At 34.0% G+C, this 14,242-nt stretch overlaps 3 protein-coding genes across 3 annotated transcripts; 1 reads left to right on the top strand and 2 right to left on the bottom strand.

The window, feature by feature from the left end:
- Positions 1 to 2,266: 2,266 nt before the first annotated feature.
- Positions 2,267 to 8,823, bottom strand: LOC126911452 (ATP-dependent RNA helicase DHX33-like). The gene is made up of 13 exons (XM_050698599.1): positions 8,542 to 8,823; positions 7,773 to 8,041; positions 7,295 to 7,504; positions 6,737 to 6,959; positions 6,349 to 6,533; positions 6,188 to 6,263; positions 5,887 to 6,074; positions 5,253 to 5,426; positions 4,899 to 5,023; positions 4,565 to 4,689; positions 4,146 to 4,310; positions 3,903 to 4,031; positions 2,267 to 3,561 (listed from the first exon to the last, which is right to left on the bottom strand). Exons 2-13 carry the CDS (start codon positions 8,024 to 8,026, stop codon positions 3,277 to 3,279), a joined length of 2,139 nt encoding a protein of 712 aa, XP_050554556.1. The 5' UTR covers positions 8,027 to 8,041; positions 8,542 to 8,823; the 3' UTR covers positions 2,267 to 3,276.
- Positions 8,824 to 9,158: 335 nt separating this feature from the next.
- LOC118273371 (FAD-dependent oxidoreductase domain-containing protein 1) lies at positions 9,159 to 11,450 on the top strand. The gene is made up of 6 exons (XM_050698874.1): positions 9,159 to 9,578; positions 9,656 to 9,959; positions 10,061 to 10,397; positions 10,636 to 10,870; positions 10,956 to 11,070; positions 11,266 to 11,450. Exons 1-6 carry the CDS (start codon positions 9,303 to 9,305, stop codon positions 11,403 to 11,405), a joined length of 1,407 nt encoding a protein of 468 aa, XP_050554831.1. The 5' UTR covers positions 9,159 to 9,302; the 3' UTR covers positions 11,406 to 11,450.
- LOC118273372 (calcium load-activated calcium channel) lies at positions 11,448 to 13,181 on the bottom strand. Its single transcript, XM_035590308.2, has 5 exons — positions 12,911 to 13,181; positions 12,745 to 12,822; positions 12,205 to 12,379; positions 11,817 to 11,957; positions 11,448 to 11,646 (listed from the first exon to the last, which is right to left on the bottom strand). Exons 1-5 carry the CDS (start codon positions 12,969 to 12,971, stop codon positions 11,550 to 11,552), a joined length of 552 nt encoding a protein of 183 aa, XP_035446201.1. The 5' UTR covers positions 12,972 to 13,181; the 3' UTR covers positions 11,448 to 11,549.
- Between the last annotated feature and the right edge of the window lie 1,061 nt (positions 13,182 to 14,242).

The following is a 14,242-nucleotide window of genomic DNA, read 5'->3' as shown; positions in this document are numbered from 1 at the left end:
TAAACAGTACAAAATGGTTGATAGGCTAGTGAAAATTCAAAATGTAAAATTTATGAGAAAATTCATAAATCCCCCTACGCCCACACAAGAGCGAAAATCTGCAGAGTGTGGTAGGTATATCTATACTCAATTTTCATTAGGTACAAGCACCCATAATTGATGACGTATCAAAAGCAAGTAATTTATTAGAAGAAAGTTGGGCAATTAGCGCTAAAAACACAAAAACCAGACACGAGGGAGAACGTTATCGACGACGGCATCCATTCCAAAGTCCCATTAGCCACAGCGGGCATAGGACCGCAGCCTTTGCACCTACAAATGAGGCTACATATATGTGCGCTACGTACATATGAACCCATTTACTCCTTCTTATTGTTATGCCCGTACTACTATGTATAAGCGACAATCAACTTTAATACATCCTGCAAGCAATAGTCGACTCTATATTGAAAGACGTTAGACATTTTTTAGCATCTTAATCTTTCTAAGTTTTATAAGAAGGTACCTAAGTGCTTAAATTCATACAGGTTCTACCTGATAGTAAAACGTAGAAAAACAAAATGTTTTTGACGTTCTAACGTAAAATTCTTTTTCAATGACTAGCCATAACTAACCTAAGCCATCTGTCTTTCTTATAAAGTTTTATGAAGAGTTGTAAGTAATAAGACGTAAAAGACTGCAAAGTTTTGCTCTCATAATAGAGAACACTGCAGACTACCTGAAATACCGATATCAGTTCCGACAAGTTTCAAGAGAATTTTAAAAAGTTATTTATAACAAAATGATAACAAATGGAAAACTTGTAGCCAATATTTCTAGCGACCTAAACCTACCTAGCAAGCTAGCTATAGTTATACCTATACTCAGACACAGACACGGAACGACACAGTAGATAACTTGCTCTATATTTATTTTTATGTTATATTTATTTTTACAATAATAAACAGCAAACAAATACAAATACCTAAAAGTAATAAGCTCATTTTAACGTCAACCTTGTTTTTTACCATTAAATGCTATCGAAATTCCACGTCATGTACCCAAGCGGAATAAAGAATAAAAGCATTGGTACACGTCGCATGAATTGTGGAAGCCCTGTTTCCCATATGTGAATCCGGTTGTCATATATTTTGACTTGCAAAATTAGAATTGCGAACTTATATGAAGGCGGCTGAACAGAATATTGAATAATTCCTACGTCGCGCGCCGCGCACCTCTGCCGCAAACTTATAGCAACTATACCTAACAGTAGGTATATATTAAAGATAGATAAAGATTGCCGTAATGTTCACCTCTGCCTACCCCTTCGTAGATAGGTAAAAGGGTGTGATGATACGACGGTAATTGTTTTTTGATTGATATCATAAGTATTACGTAGCATGGTCTGCAGAGTTGGTGCAGTGACTGAAAGTATTACTGCTACATAATGATGCCGACAGAGGTAGATATTTATGTGTCAGCGTAGCTCACGTAGGATGAAGTTCTCTACTGCTTCGAGAAACAAACTGAGCATCTTTAAGTCAAGCGCTCGATCCCTTTTATACGCACCTACTGTACGTCATAAATTTTAATGAATTATTTCGAGAAAATTTACATAATTATCGAATTAACATTGTTCCGCTTCCAGCTGGAATGATTTTAATGAGGGGAATGTCCGCACTTCTCTCTCGGATCCTTTTTTTACGACTTCCATTGCTGCTTATTACAGAATAAATTTTAAAGAAGTGCGAGAGGAAATTAAATTTGGCAAGGAGCTATTTTAATTAGAAGCTGGAATGGAAACTTTTACACAGCATTCAAGAATATGAGACGACGACCATAAACGTAATCTGCTTTACGATCTCATTTCAATCTGAATGCAACAATCTGATCTGTTAGTATGCAAATTAGATCTACAAAATGGGGAAACTGAGTGTACTCTTAACTTACAAACCAAGTAGGTTTATTACGAACCTAGGTTGTAATTTGTACCGAGTGCAGTTTAATTCGTGAGATAAAAGTATTTGTAATAACACCTACCTACGCTTATTTATAACTTCAAATTGTCTCTTCACTTTTTGATTACGTTCTACGTATGTGCGTGTGATAACACTGTTATATATTATAAAAAATAATAATTAATATTTTATTTAAAACTAAAGATGGAATCAACAATCAATAACAAGAGCTTTACTTCACTGAAAAAACTCGTCTAAGCTGTTTGGACTACTATTATTCTATAGGTGTAAATATCATTTCACATCACTTGTTAAGTAAAAGCACTAGATTTAAAATCAAATAAGTTTATTCGGTATGTTACAATTATTTACACTTAATAACATTTAACATCAAGATTTAAACTTAAATATAAACCTCGTATTTAGCACCAGGCGGTATCCTAATAATTATGCATTACAACTACATTTAAAATGTTTACACATTTATGAATAACATATATCAAATTCATGTTATATAAATCATTCGGAAATGTAGACCTGGTAAGAAACCAGGTGTACTAAGTATTGTACTATTTTTGCATTCCAAGCCTTTTGACCACCGCGTCAAAAAAGGTACGTGCTTCTGTCGTAAAAGTGCCAAATTCATGTGTGGTCGAAAGTTATCTTCCTTCCTTCCTTCTTTCTTTTCACCTAATTTTACTAATGTAGCTGCATTCTGCACTTCATATAAATTAGAAGTCACGGTCCATAACAAATTGTCCGTTAAGTATCGTTATTTATGTTTAATATTAAAACATTTAAATTTGTCCTGTATAAACGAGTGGCGGTCAAAATATTGTTCAAACTAATCACAGACATATGAGACACAGAACATAAATCAATACTTTAATGGCAGTAAACAGTTTAGTAGGCAGGTTAAAGCAGTGTAGTATTAAGTAACAAACTGTATCTTAAAACAAATCATAATAAACCTATAAACTTATTTTTATATCACACACATAAAATAATAAATGTAACTTTTTAAACAATAACATATCAATAAAAATGCATTGTTGTACCATTTGAAAAAACGACAATGTTACTCTTACATAAAAACAATTTATTCAAAAATCAATGACAAACTTGCGTTTTTTACTAAACTCTTTCCTCTCGTCCCAACGATATAAAATTTTGGATGGTTAAGTCAATCAAGAATATACAATCTTTATCACGTGGTATTCTTTATTGCTGAAAACGGTAGACAGCTCGGTGTAGTGATAGCGATGGAGTTTGACGTAAGAATCACATTGCAACAAATTAAAGAACAAAGTATTAGCGTAATGTTCAGGCGAAGTCGTCGTCACCGGTTGGCGCGGCAGCGGCGCGCGTACTCGGGCGCGACCTGGTGCAGCCACTGCGGCTGTATGGCCGACACCGTGAGCATGTAGGTGCGGCCCGTGGCCAGCAGCTCGGTGTAGAGCAGCGCGGGCGGCGGCGGGCGCAGCGCCTGCAGCGCCGACGCGGGGTGCAGCGCCGCCGCCGCGCCGCCCGCCGTCACGTAGCGCCCCGCCGACCGCGCCAGGCCCGCGCCGCCGCGCTGCCACGCGCAGTTCGTGAACAAACCGCACAGTAAACATTTAAGTACCTGAAATATAACAAGGTCTGTCAGCCGACAATTCATTTTTAAAGGTTATTTAAACCCCTGATGAGCCGGAACCCAAATCTAATCTAAGTAAGACAATATGTTTAGAAAAAAGGTTAATAGTATTTTTCAGTTCTATGTTAACTATAATAATATCTGGAATCTGGGATTGTGTCCTATTCAGTCTAAATTATACTAATTTTATTATTTTCTATAATACTGATGACTAATTACAAAATTGATGGCAGTAGTAGTAACAAATAATACCTATTTATTATTTATAATACTTTTACAAAGAACGCAAATATTGAATGTATATTCAAGAACAGAAAGAGATACTGTACCTGTTCATACGCCTGTCCACAGCTGGTGACAGTCATATTTAATTTCAAGCAGATCGCGAGCAACTGTTGTCGAACCTCACTCGCATACGTCAAGTTCTTGTGATTTAAATAATTTTCTTTACACCATTGCTGAAAAACAAATTAAGCATTATTATTATGAACTTCAATTCATCAAATACGGTTCAATTATCTTGAATTTATATCACAAACGAAACAAGTTAGAAGTCTACTTTTACAACTAACCTTTTTCAAAGGAGCTTTGCAGAAAGCTTTAAACACATTCAATAGAGTAATGTGGTCTCCCAGTGGTGATAAGAACTTTTGTTTCACTTTTATAGCTTCTTCCCTCTTGTGCATGGGTGTATGGAACACGTTTTCACTTGATAACACTGCTATTAAACTGAGAGCCTGGAACAGAATACCAAAATTATATTTAAAAATGCATAAATTTTATAGAATTTCGTTTACTAACGTTTGTAACATTTAAAATTATATTTGTGACTGCTTAAGTTATTCCGAGCATGTAGCTTATGATTAAGAGCCCCGGTTTGAGACGAAATTAGTTAGGGTCTCTCGAATAACCATACATAAATCGCAAAATTTATTTTGGTACAAATCTTTTTTTTTTAATGTTTAGGATCAAAATATCTCGGTGTACTTACCTCATCCAAACAATTGTACTCTGGTGCGCATAGCAGAACTTTGGAATATTTTGGTTCAATTGGGAAAGTCGACATCTTTTTCCCAATTACTGTCAGTTTAGGATTCACCTCACTGTCAATGGCACCTGAAATAAACACGTCATCAGTTTAAATTAATGAAATAGTGACAAGGTGTTATTATCAATAGTAATGAAAATGAATTGCAGACATGGTGTCAGAAATAATAGCAGTCCATAGTCCATTTGAAACTTCTGCATTATAATCGTAACATGTGTTTTAAACACATGTCACATGTGTTTGTGTATCATGTTACATAATTGTTATAAAAACTTACCTAATTCTTTCAGTAAACTCAGTGAAGCTTTAACAGAATCCGGCGGTGGCGTGTCAATCAAAGGAAACGTGCTGGGTTCGACTCCTGCCGCTATAAGAAGCAACATAGTCGATGCTAGTGGACACCTGAAACAGAAACAATGTTTTATGAAATATACAGATAGAAACAAGGACTTATTTCGTTTAATTATGAATTAAAAAACTGACCGATGAGCGAGGCTCTGGAGTTAGGAGAGAATGAATGAAGTTTTTATGAAGTCAAAAATTGACTCAGTATTTGGCTAATGATTTGATTTTAATCAAACCGTTTATATTTTAATTAACCAATTAATTACCGAAAGTATATAAATGTTACCTTAGTATCTCCGGCGTCTGATGCATAGGTCTAGCCCGGAACTCGGCGGCAGTATAGAGCCTGTATGCGGTGCCGGCCTGCGTCCGTCCGGCGCGGCCGGCGCGCTGCCAGCCCGCCGCCTGCGACGTGGCGCGCACTGACAACCGCTCCGCGCCCGTGCCGCCAGACCATGTTCTGAACATATACACAATAATTAACATTAGATATCATAAAACTTTAAATTGTTGAGGCACCAAATTATTTTAAAAGAACCTGAAGGAGAAAGAAGTCAGGGTTTTAAAGATTACGATAACAGATATAAGTTATTAAACTGACATGGTCACTAACACTATCGCAAGCTTGCAACAGTGCCGAAATATCGGAAACTCACCAAAATGAATAAACATGGTAAATATCCCGTCATAAGTTCTAATAATACGATAACAGATCGACCAAATCTTTGTTTTTAAAATTTCTGTATAAAAACATGGGAGTCAGGAATTATAGGTAGTAAAAATAGGCTAATCTCCTATTACATGGACCTTGCAACTGATTAAACGTAGGTATTGCATTAAAGATGGCTTTACCTACCCCTTTAGGGATTAAAAACAAAGATATTAAAATAAATTGTATACACAATTTTTAGCAAACGCACCTTTCTTTTACAACTCCAGTATCGATGACGCACTGGATACGTGGTATGGTGACAGACGCCTCCGCTATGTTGGTAGCCAGTATGATCTTCCTGGTCCCGGGCGGCGCGTCCCGCCACACCTGCAGCTGCTTGGCCGGCGGGAGCCCCGCGTACAGCGGACATACTCTAATAGGGGGACCTGGCGCTTCCTGGAATTTTCGATCTAACATAAAAGCAAATACATTGATATTTAAACTGCAGATAATAAACATATTATTACAAATATGATATGTTAAACTAAACAAAACAATTATTAAATTACCTTAGCTATTTGCTTAATGTTGTACATGACTGTTTCAATTTCTTCTTGTCCCGTTAGAAAGACGAGAAAATCATGGCTGAAAACAGGAATTAACATATTAGACATTGTTATTTAAATTAATGTCATATTACAAAACCATAGTTAAATTTATTAATACTTACTTTGCAGGTGCAGTGGCATGAAGTTGAAATATGGTACACACAGCAGCAAACTGATAGTCCTCTTGTTTCATCTTTGAGTGATAAATGGTGACTGGGTATGTTCTACCTTCTAAATATATTACAGGACAGTTGTTGAAGTACTTTTTGAAAGAATCAACATCCATTGTTGCAGACATGACTATTACCTGAAAAAAGGAAAATACACATAGCTTAAAATTATGGAAATATGTTCCTCTGATACAAAGCAGCATTATCTGTAGCCACTATAGTCCACAGAGAAGAAAAAGATATTATAGAAACTGAGACTATAGTTCACAGAGAAGAAAAATATTATTTAAAAATTATAGGTCACAGAGATAAGCAAAAGATATTATAGAGAAATACACACCTTTAGAGGATTTAATTTCTTTTCACTTCTCTCTTTTTGTGCTAGTTTCACGATACCAAATAACACATCAGTGCTGACTGTGCGCTCGTGGGCTTCGTCCAGAACCACTACAGAGTACTTCTTCAACAAGGGATCCAATATCGCCTCTCTTAACAACATACCATCTGTCATATACTTCACTTTAGTTCTTGGACTAGTCACATCTTCAAATCTTACTGAGTACCTGGAATATTACCATTAAACACATAAGTATTATTTACCACATAAGACATAAAATATATACCGAGGTACCACCACATTCTTTAGCATGTAAACCTCCACATTGGACATTGTTGACCGACGCTTAATGGAGGATTTGCCTTCAAAAGTTTTCTCTCGGCGGTTAATGCCTTAAAAAAGTATTCGTTATTAACCTGAATACAATCTTAGCTCACTTTGCTATAAAAATGTTTTCTTTAGAAAGCTATTCTGCATTTTGTAGAATTCTACTACCTATCTCGAGTGGTAAATGGTATTAAGATATAGGATAATAAAATATTATCTAATTTTAAAACTTACCCAACAATGGATCCTATCTCAGTATTCATTTCTGCTGCAACTCTAAGAGCTATAGTGATTGCGGCTACCCTACGAGGCTGGGTCACTGCTATAGCCCCGGCGCCTTCAAGGCGCTGCTCATGTATCAACTGCGGGATCTGTGTTGTTTTACCACTGCCCGTTTCACCAATCACTATCATTGTATCATGTTTCTTTATCTCTTCAAGCAGCCTGTAAAAGACATAGCGTTCCTTTTAGTGCCAAGAAAACAAACAATCCTTCATACAAACAATTCAAATAGTGCATACTTAATTTCAGAGGAGGAATCTTTCAAAGAAATTTTAATTCCGACCCAAAATAAGCCATATTTGTTACAAAAAAATTAGTGTTGGTTTAAAATAACACAACATACATGAAAGGACTCGAACAGATTACAATACAGGCAACAAAAAGATTACAGACAAACTTATACTAAATTACAGTTTTAAAGCTGACATACCTGTTCCTGACCATATACACGGGCAGTTGTCTCCGTGCTTCTTGCAAGTCTTGTGGTGTTTCATTAACAATCTTATTTTCCTTCACATTATTATTGTTATGTCCATTCGTTTCTACTTTAATATTATTTGCTACTGTTCCTTCATTTGCTAACTTTATCTTCTTCACTTTTATGTGTTCAACACCATTTTTTCTTTTGAGTCCATTTGTTTTTACTCCATTTTCTATACCCATGGAAGAGTATTTTGAATCCATGTTTAGAGTTTGTACCTTAAAAGATATGAAAAGAACAACATTAGTAACCACAGACTTAAATTAAAAACCAACTCTTGATAAGGCTCTGACCCTCATAGCTAGTCTAACCCAGAGATGGGCTAGTCTACACCAAACTAATAGTCCTATAATAAAATACTTCAATACTAGGTACCATTAAAATACCATGTTGTTAGATCTCTGTTGTTACATGGAGAATAGTAAGTACATATTGTAAAAAATACTTGATATTTGAAAGGGGTTAATGATATATAAAATACTAAACTAAAATAATATTTTGTACTTCAGATTATTAGTTATAGTACAATTGCATGTTAAATTAAAATGGTAAATAAAAAAAATACCATGAAGCCAATCTGAGCAATGATAACAAACAGAATAACTCTGTAAAATAGATAATAAACTGGAACACAAATATATTACAATATTTTGACATAAATAAGAAGAATTATATCTTTTAAAATAAATTAGGTAGATATAAAATAAGTTTAACTTACATGAAATTAAAACTCGTGTACAAAAACTCGCGAAATGTCACGCATTAATACGCATTAACTCCGTAGTTTGTTTACGACATCGTGTTTATTTAAATTATACAAATAAAGTAATAAGCTATATTATCTAAATGCATTTTTAACACCGAGAGATACGAATAATGTATTTCACTGAGCAAACACGTGCAATGTTATAGTCAGTAACTTTTGTTTTCTTCTGCTTTTTCTTTCTTTCGTTCTCGTTCATTATCTGTATCTCCGATGTTTTTGACAGCTCTTCACAGCTGAGTAGAGGGGGGAAAGTACTCTGTTCCCTTTTGACTAATTTTTTAGTACTTTCTGTCTATGGTTATTATTATTCAAGCCTCGATTACTACATTACATAAAAGGAATATTAATTTTGAATATTTTTATTTAGGGAATTAGCTAACACTCGAAACATTTCTCTTCGTTGATGATCTTTCTCTCAGGTAGTACCCGAAGTAGGGTGCCCAAAAGACTGCAGCAGCTTTGCCATTCAGTTGTGATGCCACGATGAATGGTAATCCTTAACCAATTAAGTATGGTATAATCAGCCTTTCAGCCAAAATAACTGCTGTCAACCTGACACTGTCAAGTGTCACTGTACTGTACTGTCAGTTAATTGTAACGTGAGTGAGCCTGGCAAATTCAATATTCTTAGTTGGCCCACTATTTATATTGCGTTCCTATTGCTGAATAAGCATGTATATAATTCTCTTTAAATAATATTAGAAGAAAATAAAATGCTTCCTCAGTTTTTTAGAACAGTTTTGCGTAACAAAAACGTTACCGGTATCCGGTACTATGCCAAAAATAATAATCCTCTCGAAAAGACTTTGAATATCATAACAAAAGACATTCCATCCTATTTTGGTTCAAAAGACAAGAGTATAGTATATCCAGAGCACACCGATATAGTTATAATAGGTGGAGGTTACATAGGATCTGCAGTTGCTTACTGGTTAAAGAAGAGGGCTGCTGATGGTTTATCTGTAGTAGTCCTTGAAAAGGACTTTTCAGTAAGTGAAATATATCATAAAGTATTCTGAAAGAGAATTTTAGTAATATTGTATTTTAATTTTTTATATAATTTCAGTATAGACATACACAAAATAGTGTATCCTTGGGTACATTGAACCAACATTTTTCTCTACCAGAAAATATTGAACTTGCAAAATACTCAGTCGAATTTTTAAGGAATATACATGTTCATTTAGGATATGATGTGGATATTCAATATATCCCAACCGGTGCCCTAACACTGGCAAGTGAACAATATGCAGAGAGAATGGAGCAAAATGTTACAATATTGAATGAACTTGGTGTAAAAAACATTCTTCTAACACCATCTGAAATACAGCAAAAATATCCATGGATAAATACACATGATGTGAAATTAGGTAAGAAATACATTCCTAATTTATTTGAAAATAGATAAATACTGATACAAACGATAAAGAAATATATTAATTATTTATTATTATTATCATTCAACTTACAGGATGCATGTCAACAGAGGCTGAAGGTACATTTAACACCTGGGCATTATTGAGATCAATGGTAACACAATCTAGGGAACTGGGAGCCACTTATGTGAATGGTGAAGTGGTCGGTTTTGACCTAGAAAAACAAAAGGATGTGCTCATGGAAGGTGTGTCCCCAGGAGGATATGAAAGAATAAATAAAGTTATATACAAAACTGAGGATCAAGAAGAACATTCACTCAAGTTTGCTATCTGCATCTTAGCAGCTGGTAGTGACTCTGGCCACATAGCTAGAATGGCGAAAATAGGAACAGGAGAGAATATTTTAAGTATACCACTCCCAATTGAAGAAAGGTGAGGTAAAAATGGTATTTAGTGGTAACAAATGTAATATTATAATGGAGTACATCTTCTCAATCGTACACTCTTGGCAGAGCGGTGGTGGTTGCAGTAATATTATAATGGAGTGCATGCTTCCTGCTTTATTCATGCTGTTCAGAAAATTGCCAACCAATGTCATTTTTCTCAGCTACCCAGAAATGTGTTCATTGCTTTACATGTATTTACTGATAATTGTATGTTTTTGTTTCAGAACAAGTGATATCTATTCTATACAAGATAAAGCTGTAGAAACAGGATTAAGAACTCCACTTGTTTTGGATACCACAGGACTATGGCTAATGAGGAACGGTCTAGGCAGTAATTTGTTATGTGGTGCTTTACCACTGATGAAAGATGACTCTAACAACATGTCAAAAACAGAGTATTTAGAAAATATTATCAAGCCTTCCTTAATAAATCGCTTTCCTATGTGCATAAACGATGAGGTAAGCTAGAATGGATTGATGTTAGTACATTAAAAACATTTATTTATGTTTTGTAATAAATTTTTAAATGTTTATTTTATTACAGTTAGAGAAGTTCAATACCGATAAATATGACTGCAACACATTTGACAACAGTGGAATAATAGGTCCACATCCATACCATAATAACTTAATTCTCGCAACTGGATTTGGTAAACTAGGTTTGTGTGCATATATTTCCTATAAACATTAATCACCCCCTACTGCATGGGGCACCGAGTGAACATTGTTATTATCGCCTCTGCCATTATTTTATTTAGAAAATGTTTCATCATCATCATATCATACAATGACTTCCTTGCAGAACTTACTAGGGAAATGTTTCAATAAATTAATGAAATATTTAATTTTTGCAGGATGTCAACATGCACCAGGTATTGGAAGAGCAGTATCGGAACTTGTCATTGACAGTCAATACACAACCATAGACTTAACTAGGTTTGGCTTCGATAGATTATTGATTGATGAAAGAAGTATAGAATTCAATGTATATTAACTAGTCAAAGTTTGAGTTTGTAATGAAATTAAATAATAGAAATGATTTACATGTTATTTATTTCAAACAAAATCTAGGTACCTAGAACATAAATTATTAAATATAAAATTCACACAACTGATTTAACTATTGAAATGCACTGCATTACTTAAATTGAGCTGGAGGTGCTGCAAAGAGGGCGCCACCTTGTTTTGATGCAGCACGAGATGGAGCAAATCCTAGCAGCTTTTGAATGTTTTGCCTGAAATAATGATATTTTTGTTATTCTATTTGCTATTAATGAGAGGAATTTGTTTCAATTTTATTTATAATTATGTTGTTTTTGTTTTACAATTGACAATAAATATATTACAAACACTTCTACAATTTTTTTATATGTAGAGGTAATAGTATTGTCATTTATTTATTTACCTGATGCTCATTGTACACAATATGTATAGGAAGATAAATGAGCAGTCTGTGTAGTCATCACCAGGTAGGTTTCTGTGACTGAGTCCTTGAATCCATGAGATGGGGTAGAATGGAAGTTTAGCCACTACTCTACCATCAAATCTGTAATGAGAATAAGAAATAAATTAGGACTAAGCTATACTCTCTGGCTAAGTGTACCATCTATACAATAAAAACATTCAGTATCTAAGAATATATTCTTGTCAATGAAAAAAAAAAATTGACTATTTAAAAACATTTTTAACATTGTAACAATGAATCATTGCTGATTTGTAATTGCAAATGAAGTTAATAAGAAATATATGGATATAATATTGGAAGTATCAGTTTAAATGAAAATTACACTTACATACTGTTGAACATGCTAAGTAGAGCCGTGAATGCAAAACCAATAGCAAACATAGACTTCATCTTGACTAAAGAAAGATCTCTGTTGTTATTCTTCAATCGTTCTTCTTCTCTCTCAATTTTCTTTTTATGTTGTTTATCCAAAGAGTCCCCATGAGCTTCTTTTCTTTTTTCCACTGTAATTTTGAGAATTATGTTAATTTCACAGATATAATATTTCAGCTAAATTAATTTCAGTAACACTTATTGTTACTAGACTAGGTTAAATCTGAACAAATTTGGTATTTATTTAAATAACCTTTTTCTAATAGGTTGCAAAACCAACATCAAGTATTGGAGATAAAAGGATTTTTTTAACATTTATATTTTATTCATAGTTCATATTATTATTTAAGTTAAATATTATTAGTTTATTTACTAATTAGTATTAGTATAGTTTGTCATATCAATGCAGCTTAAATATAGATGTAAATAGGTTAATAAAAAATAAGGTATTGCATTTAGTCATACATTCTAACAAAACTAGGTACTTATAACTTACATTTTTTGCTTTGACGTTCAACCTCAACCTTAAGTTTTTGGTATTTTTCTGTTCGATAAACAAGGATCCATGTTAGACCTGAAAAATGACATTTTATTTGTTAATCATGTGAGTAATTGGAGTTGATAATAATTGTCATTATTTATTATTCTAAATGATAACTCACCTTCACCTAAAAATGCAGTACATATAGAAATAAATACGATCAGCAAAGAATCGCTCCACATTTTGAATCGTTTTTTTTTTATTCCTGTCAGACAGTCCCTGTACACTAGATGTCAGAGTTAAACAGATTATAATCCAATACAAACAAATTGAATTATACTATTTTAATAATTGATATTTTATTAATTAATCTTCGACAACGACGTCTAAAATTAAATGATCAATATTAATGACGTGACGTGACCATGACGTTGACGTTGATGTGACATGTGACAGCTAAATAGGGTCAGTACTCAGTACTTCAGTCTGTGCTTGTGACGTATAAAAACAAAATAAACGCTATTCTATTCATTCACTTGGTCTATGAGTCTATGACATCAAAATTAAAAAATTATTTATTTATTTATTTTCAGCCGTGATCGTCCCACTGCAGGGCAAAGGCCTCCCTACCTTCCTTCCACTCGTCTCTATGCAGAGCTTTCTGTGGCCAATCCTTTTCATAGGCGTCGAGTTCAAAATTAAAAAATGCAAAAAAATAATTGGCAAGTTCGCGTCGTACTGTTATTATAGTTATGTCGATAATATGCTCGCCATACACGCCCTTTTCATACTTAAGGAAAATACACTGAGGTAAATGTCCACACGCAAAGCTCAACCATCGATGTCATTAGCGACAGGATGGCTACAATCAAATCTTGTATTTAAGCTGATCCCTCCTATTGTTATTAACAACATGTTTTTTTACTAAGAGATTAAAAATTAAAAATTTAATGATAAACCAAAAAAGAGAAGAAGAGGGCTGGAAATATAGTAAATTATATTAGGTTGAGTGCATTCTATTGCATAATGATAGATCACAAATTGTATTGAAAGCTTTAAATACTTATTGGTGATGATCCATCGAGCTTTCTTGATACTCTTCATACTGTTTGTTTACAATTTTTAGAATATTTTATTATTCAAATAGGTCTGCTCTACAATTTATTTTAAAGAACGGTTAAAAACCACAAGCCTCACTGGCCTTTACAACTAGTACCTACATCCAATTCAGCAAGCTCAATCGATAATTGCGATAGTTACTGGGAGCAATGAGCAGTTTTAATCCGCATTGACAGCATTCAATGACCCATATCGACGACGCGCCACCTATGGTGATAAAAATGTTAGTAAAAAGTATACAGTATAGGGACATCCCTATTTTTGCATGTACTTCCGATCGAAATAGACTTCATAAATAGTTAAAGCTTATAGGAGAATATATTTTAATGACTTAAATTGAGGCATAGATTCTTTGAGAACAAAAATCAATATTTATCTGTGACTTAAATTTTAC

This window comes from Spodoptera frugiperda, chromosome 1, assembly GCF_023101765.2.
Source record: "Spodoptera frugiperda isolate SF20-4 chromosome 1, AGI-APGP_CSIRO_Sfru_2.0, whole genome shotgun sequence".
In the NCBI taxonomy this organism is placed as follows: domain Eukaryota; kingdom Metazoa; phylum Arthropoda; class Insecta; order Lepidoptera; family Noctuidae; genus Spodoptera; species Spodoptera frugiperda.
This window is presented reverse-complemented; position numbering and strand designations above follow the sequence as displayed.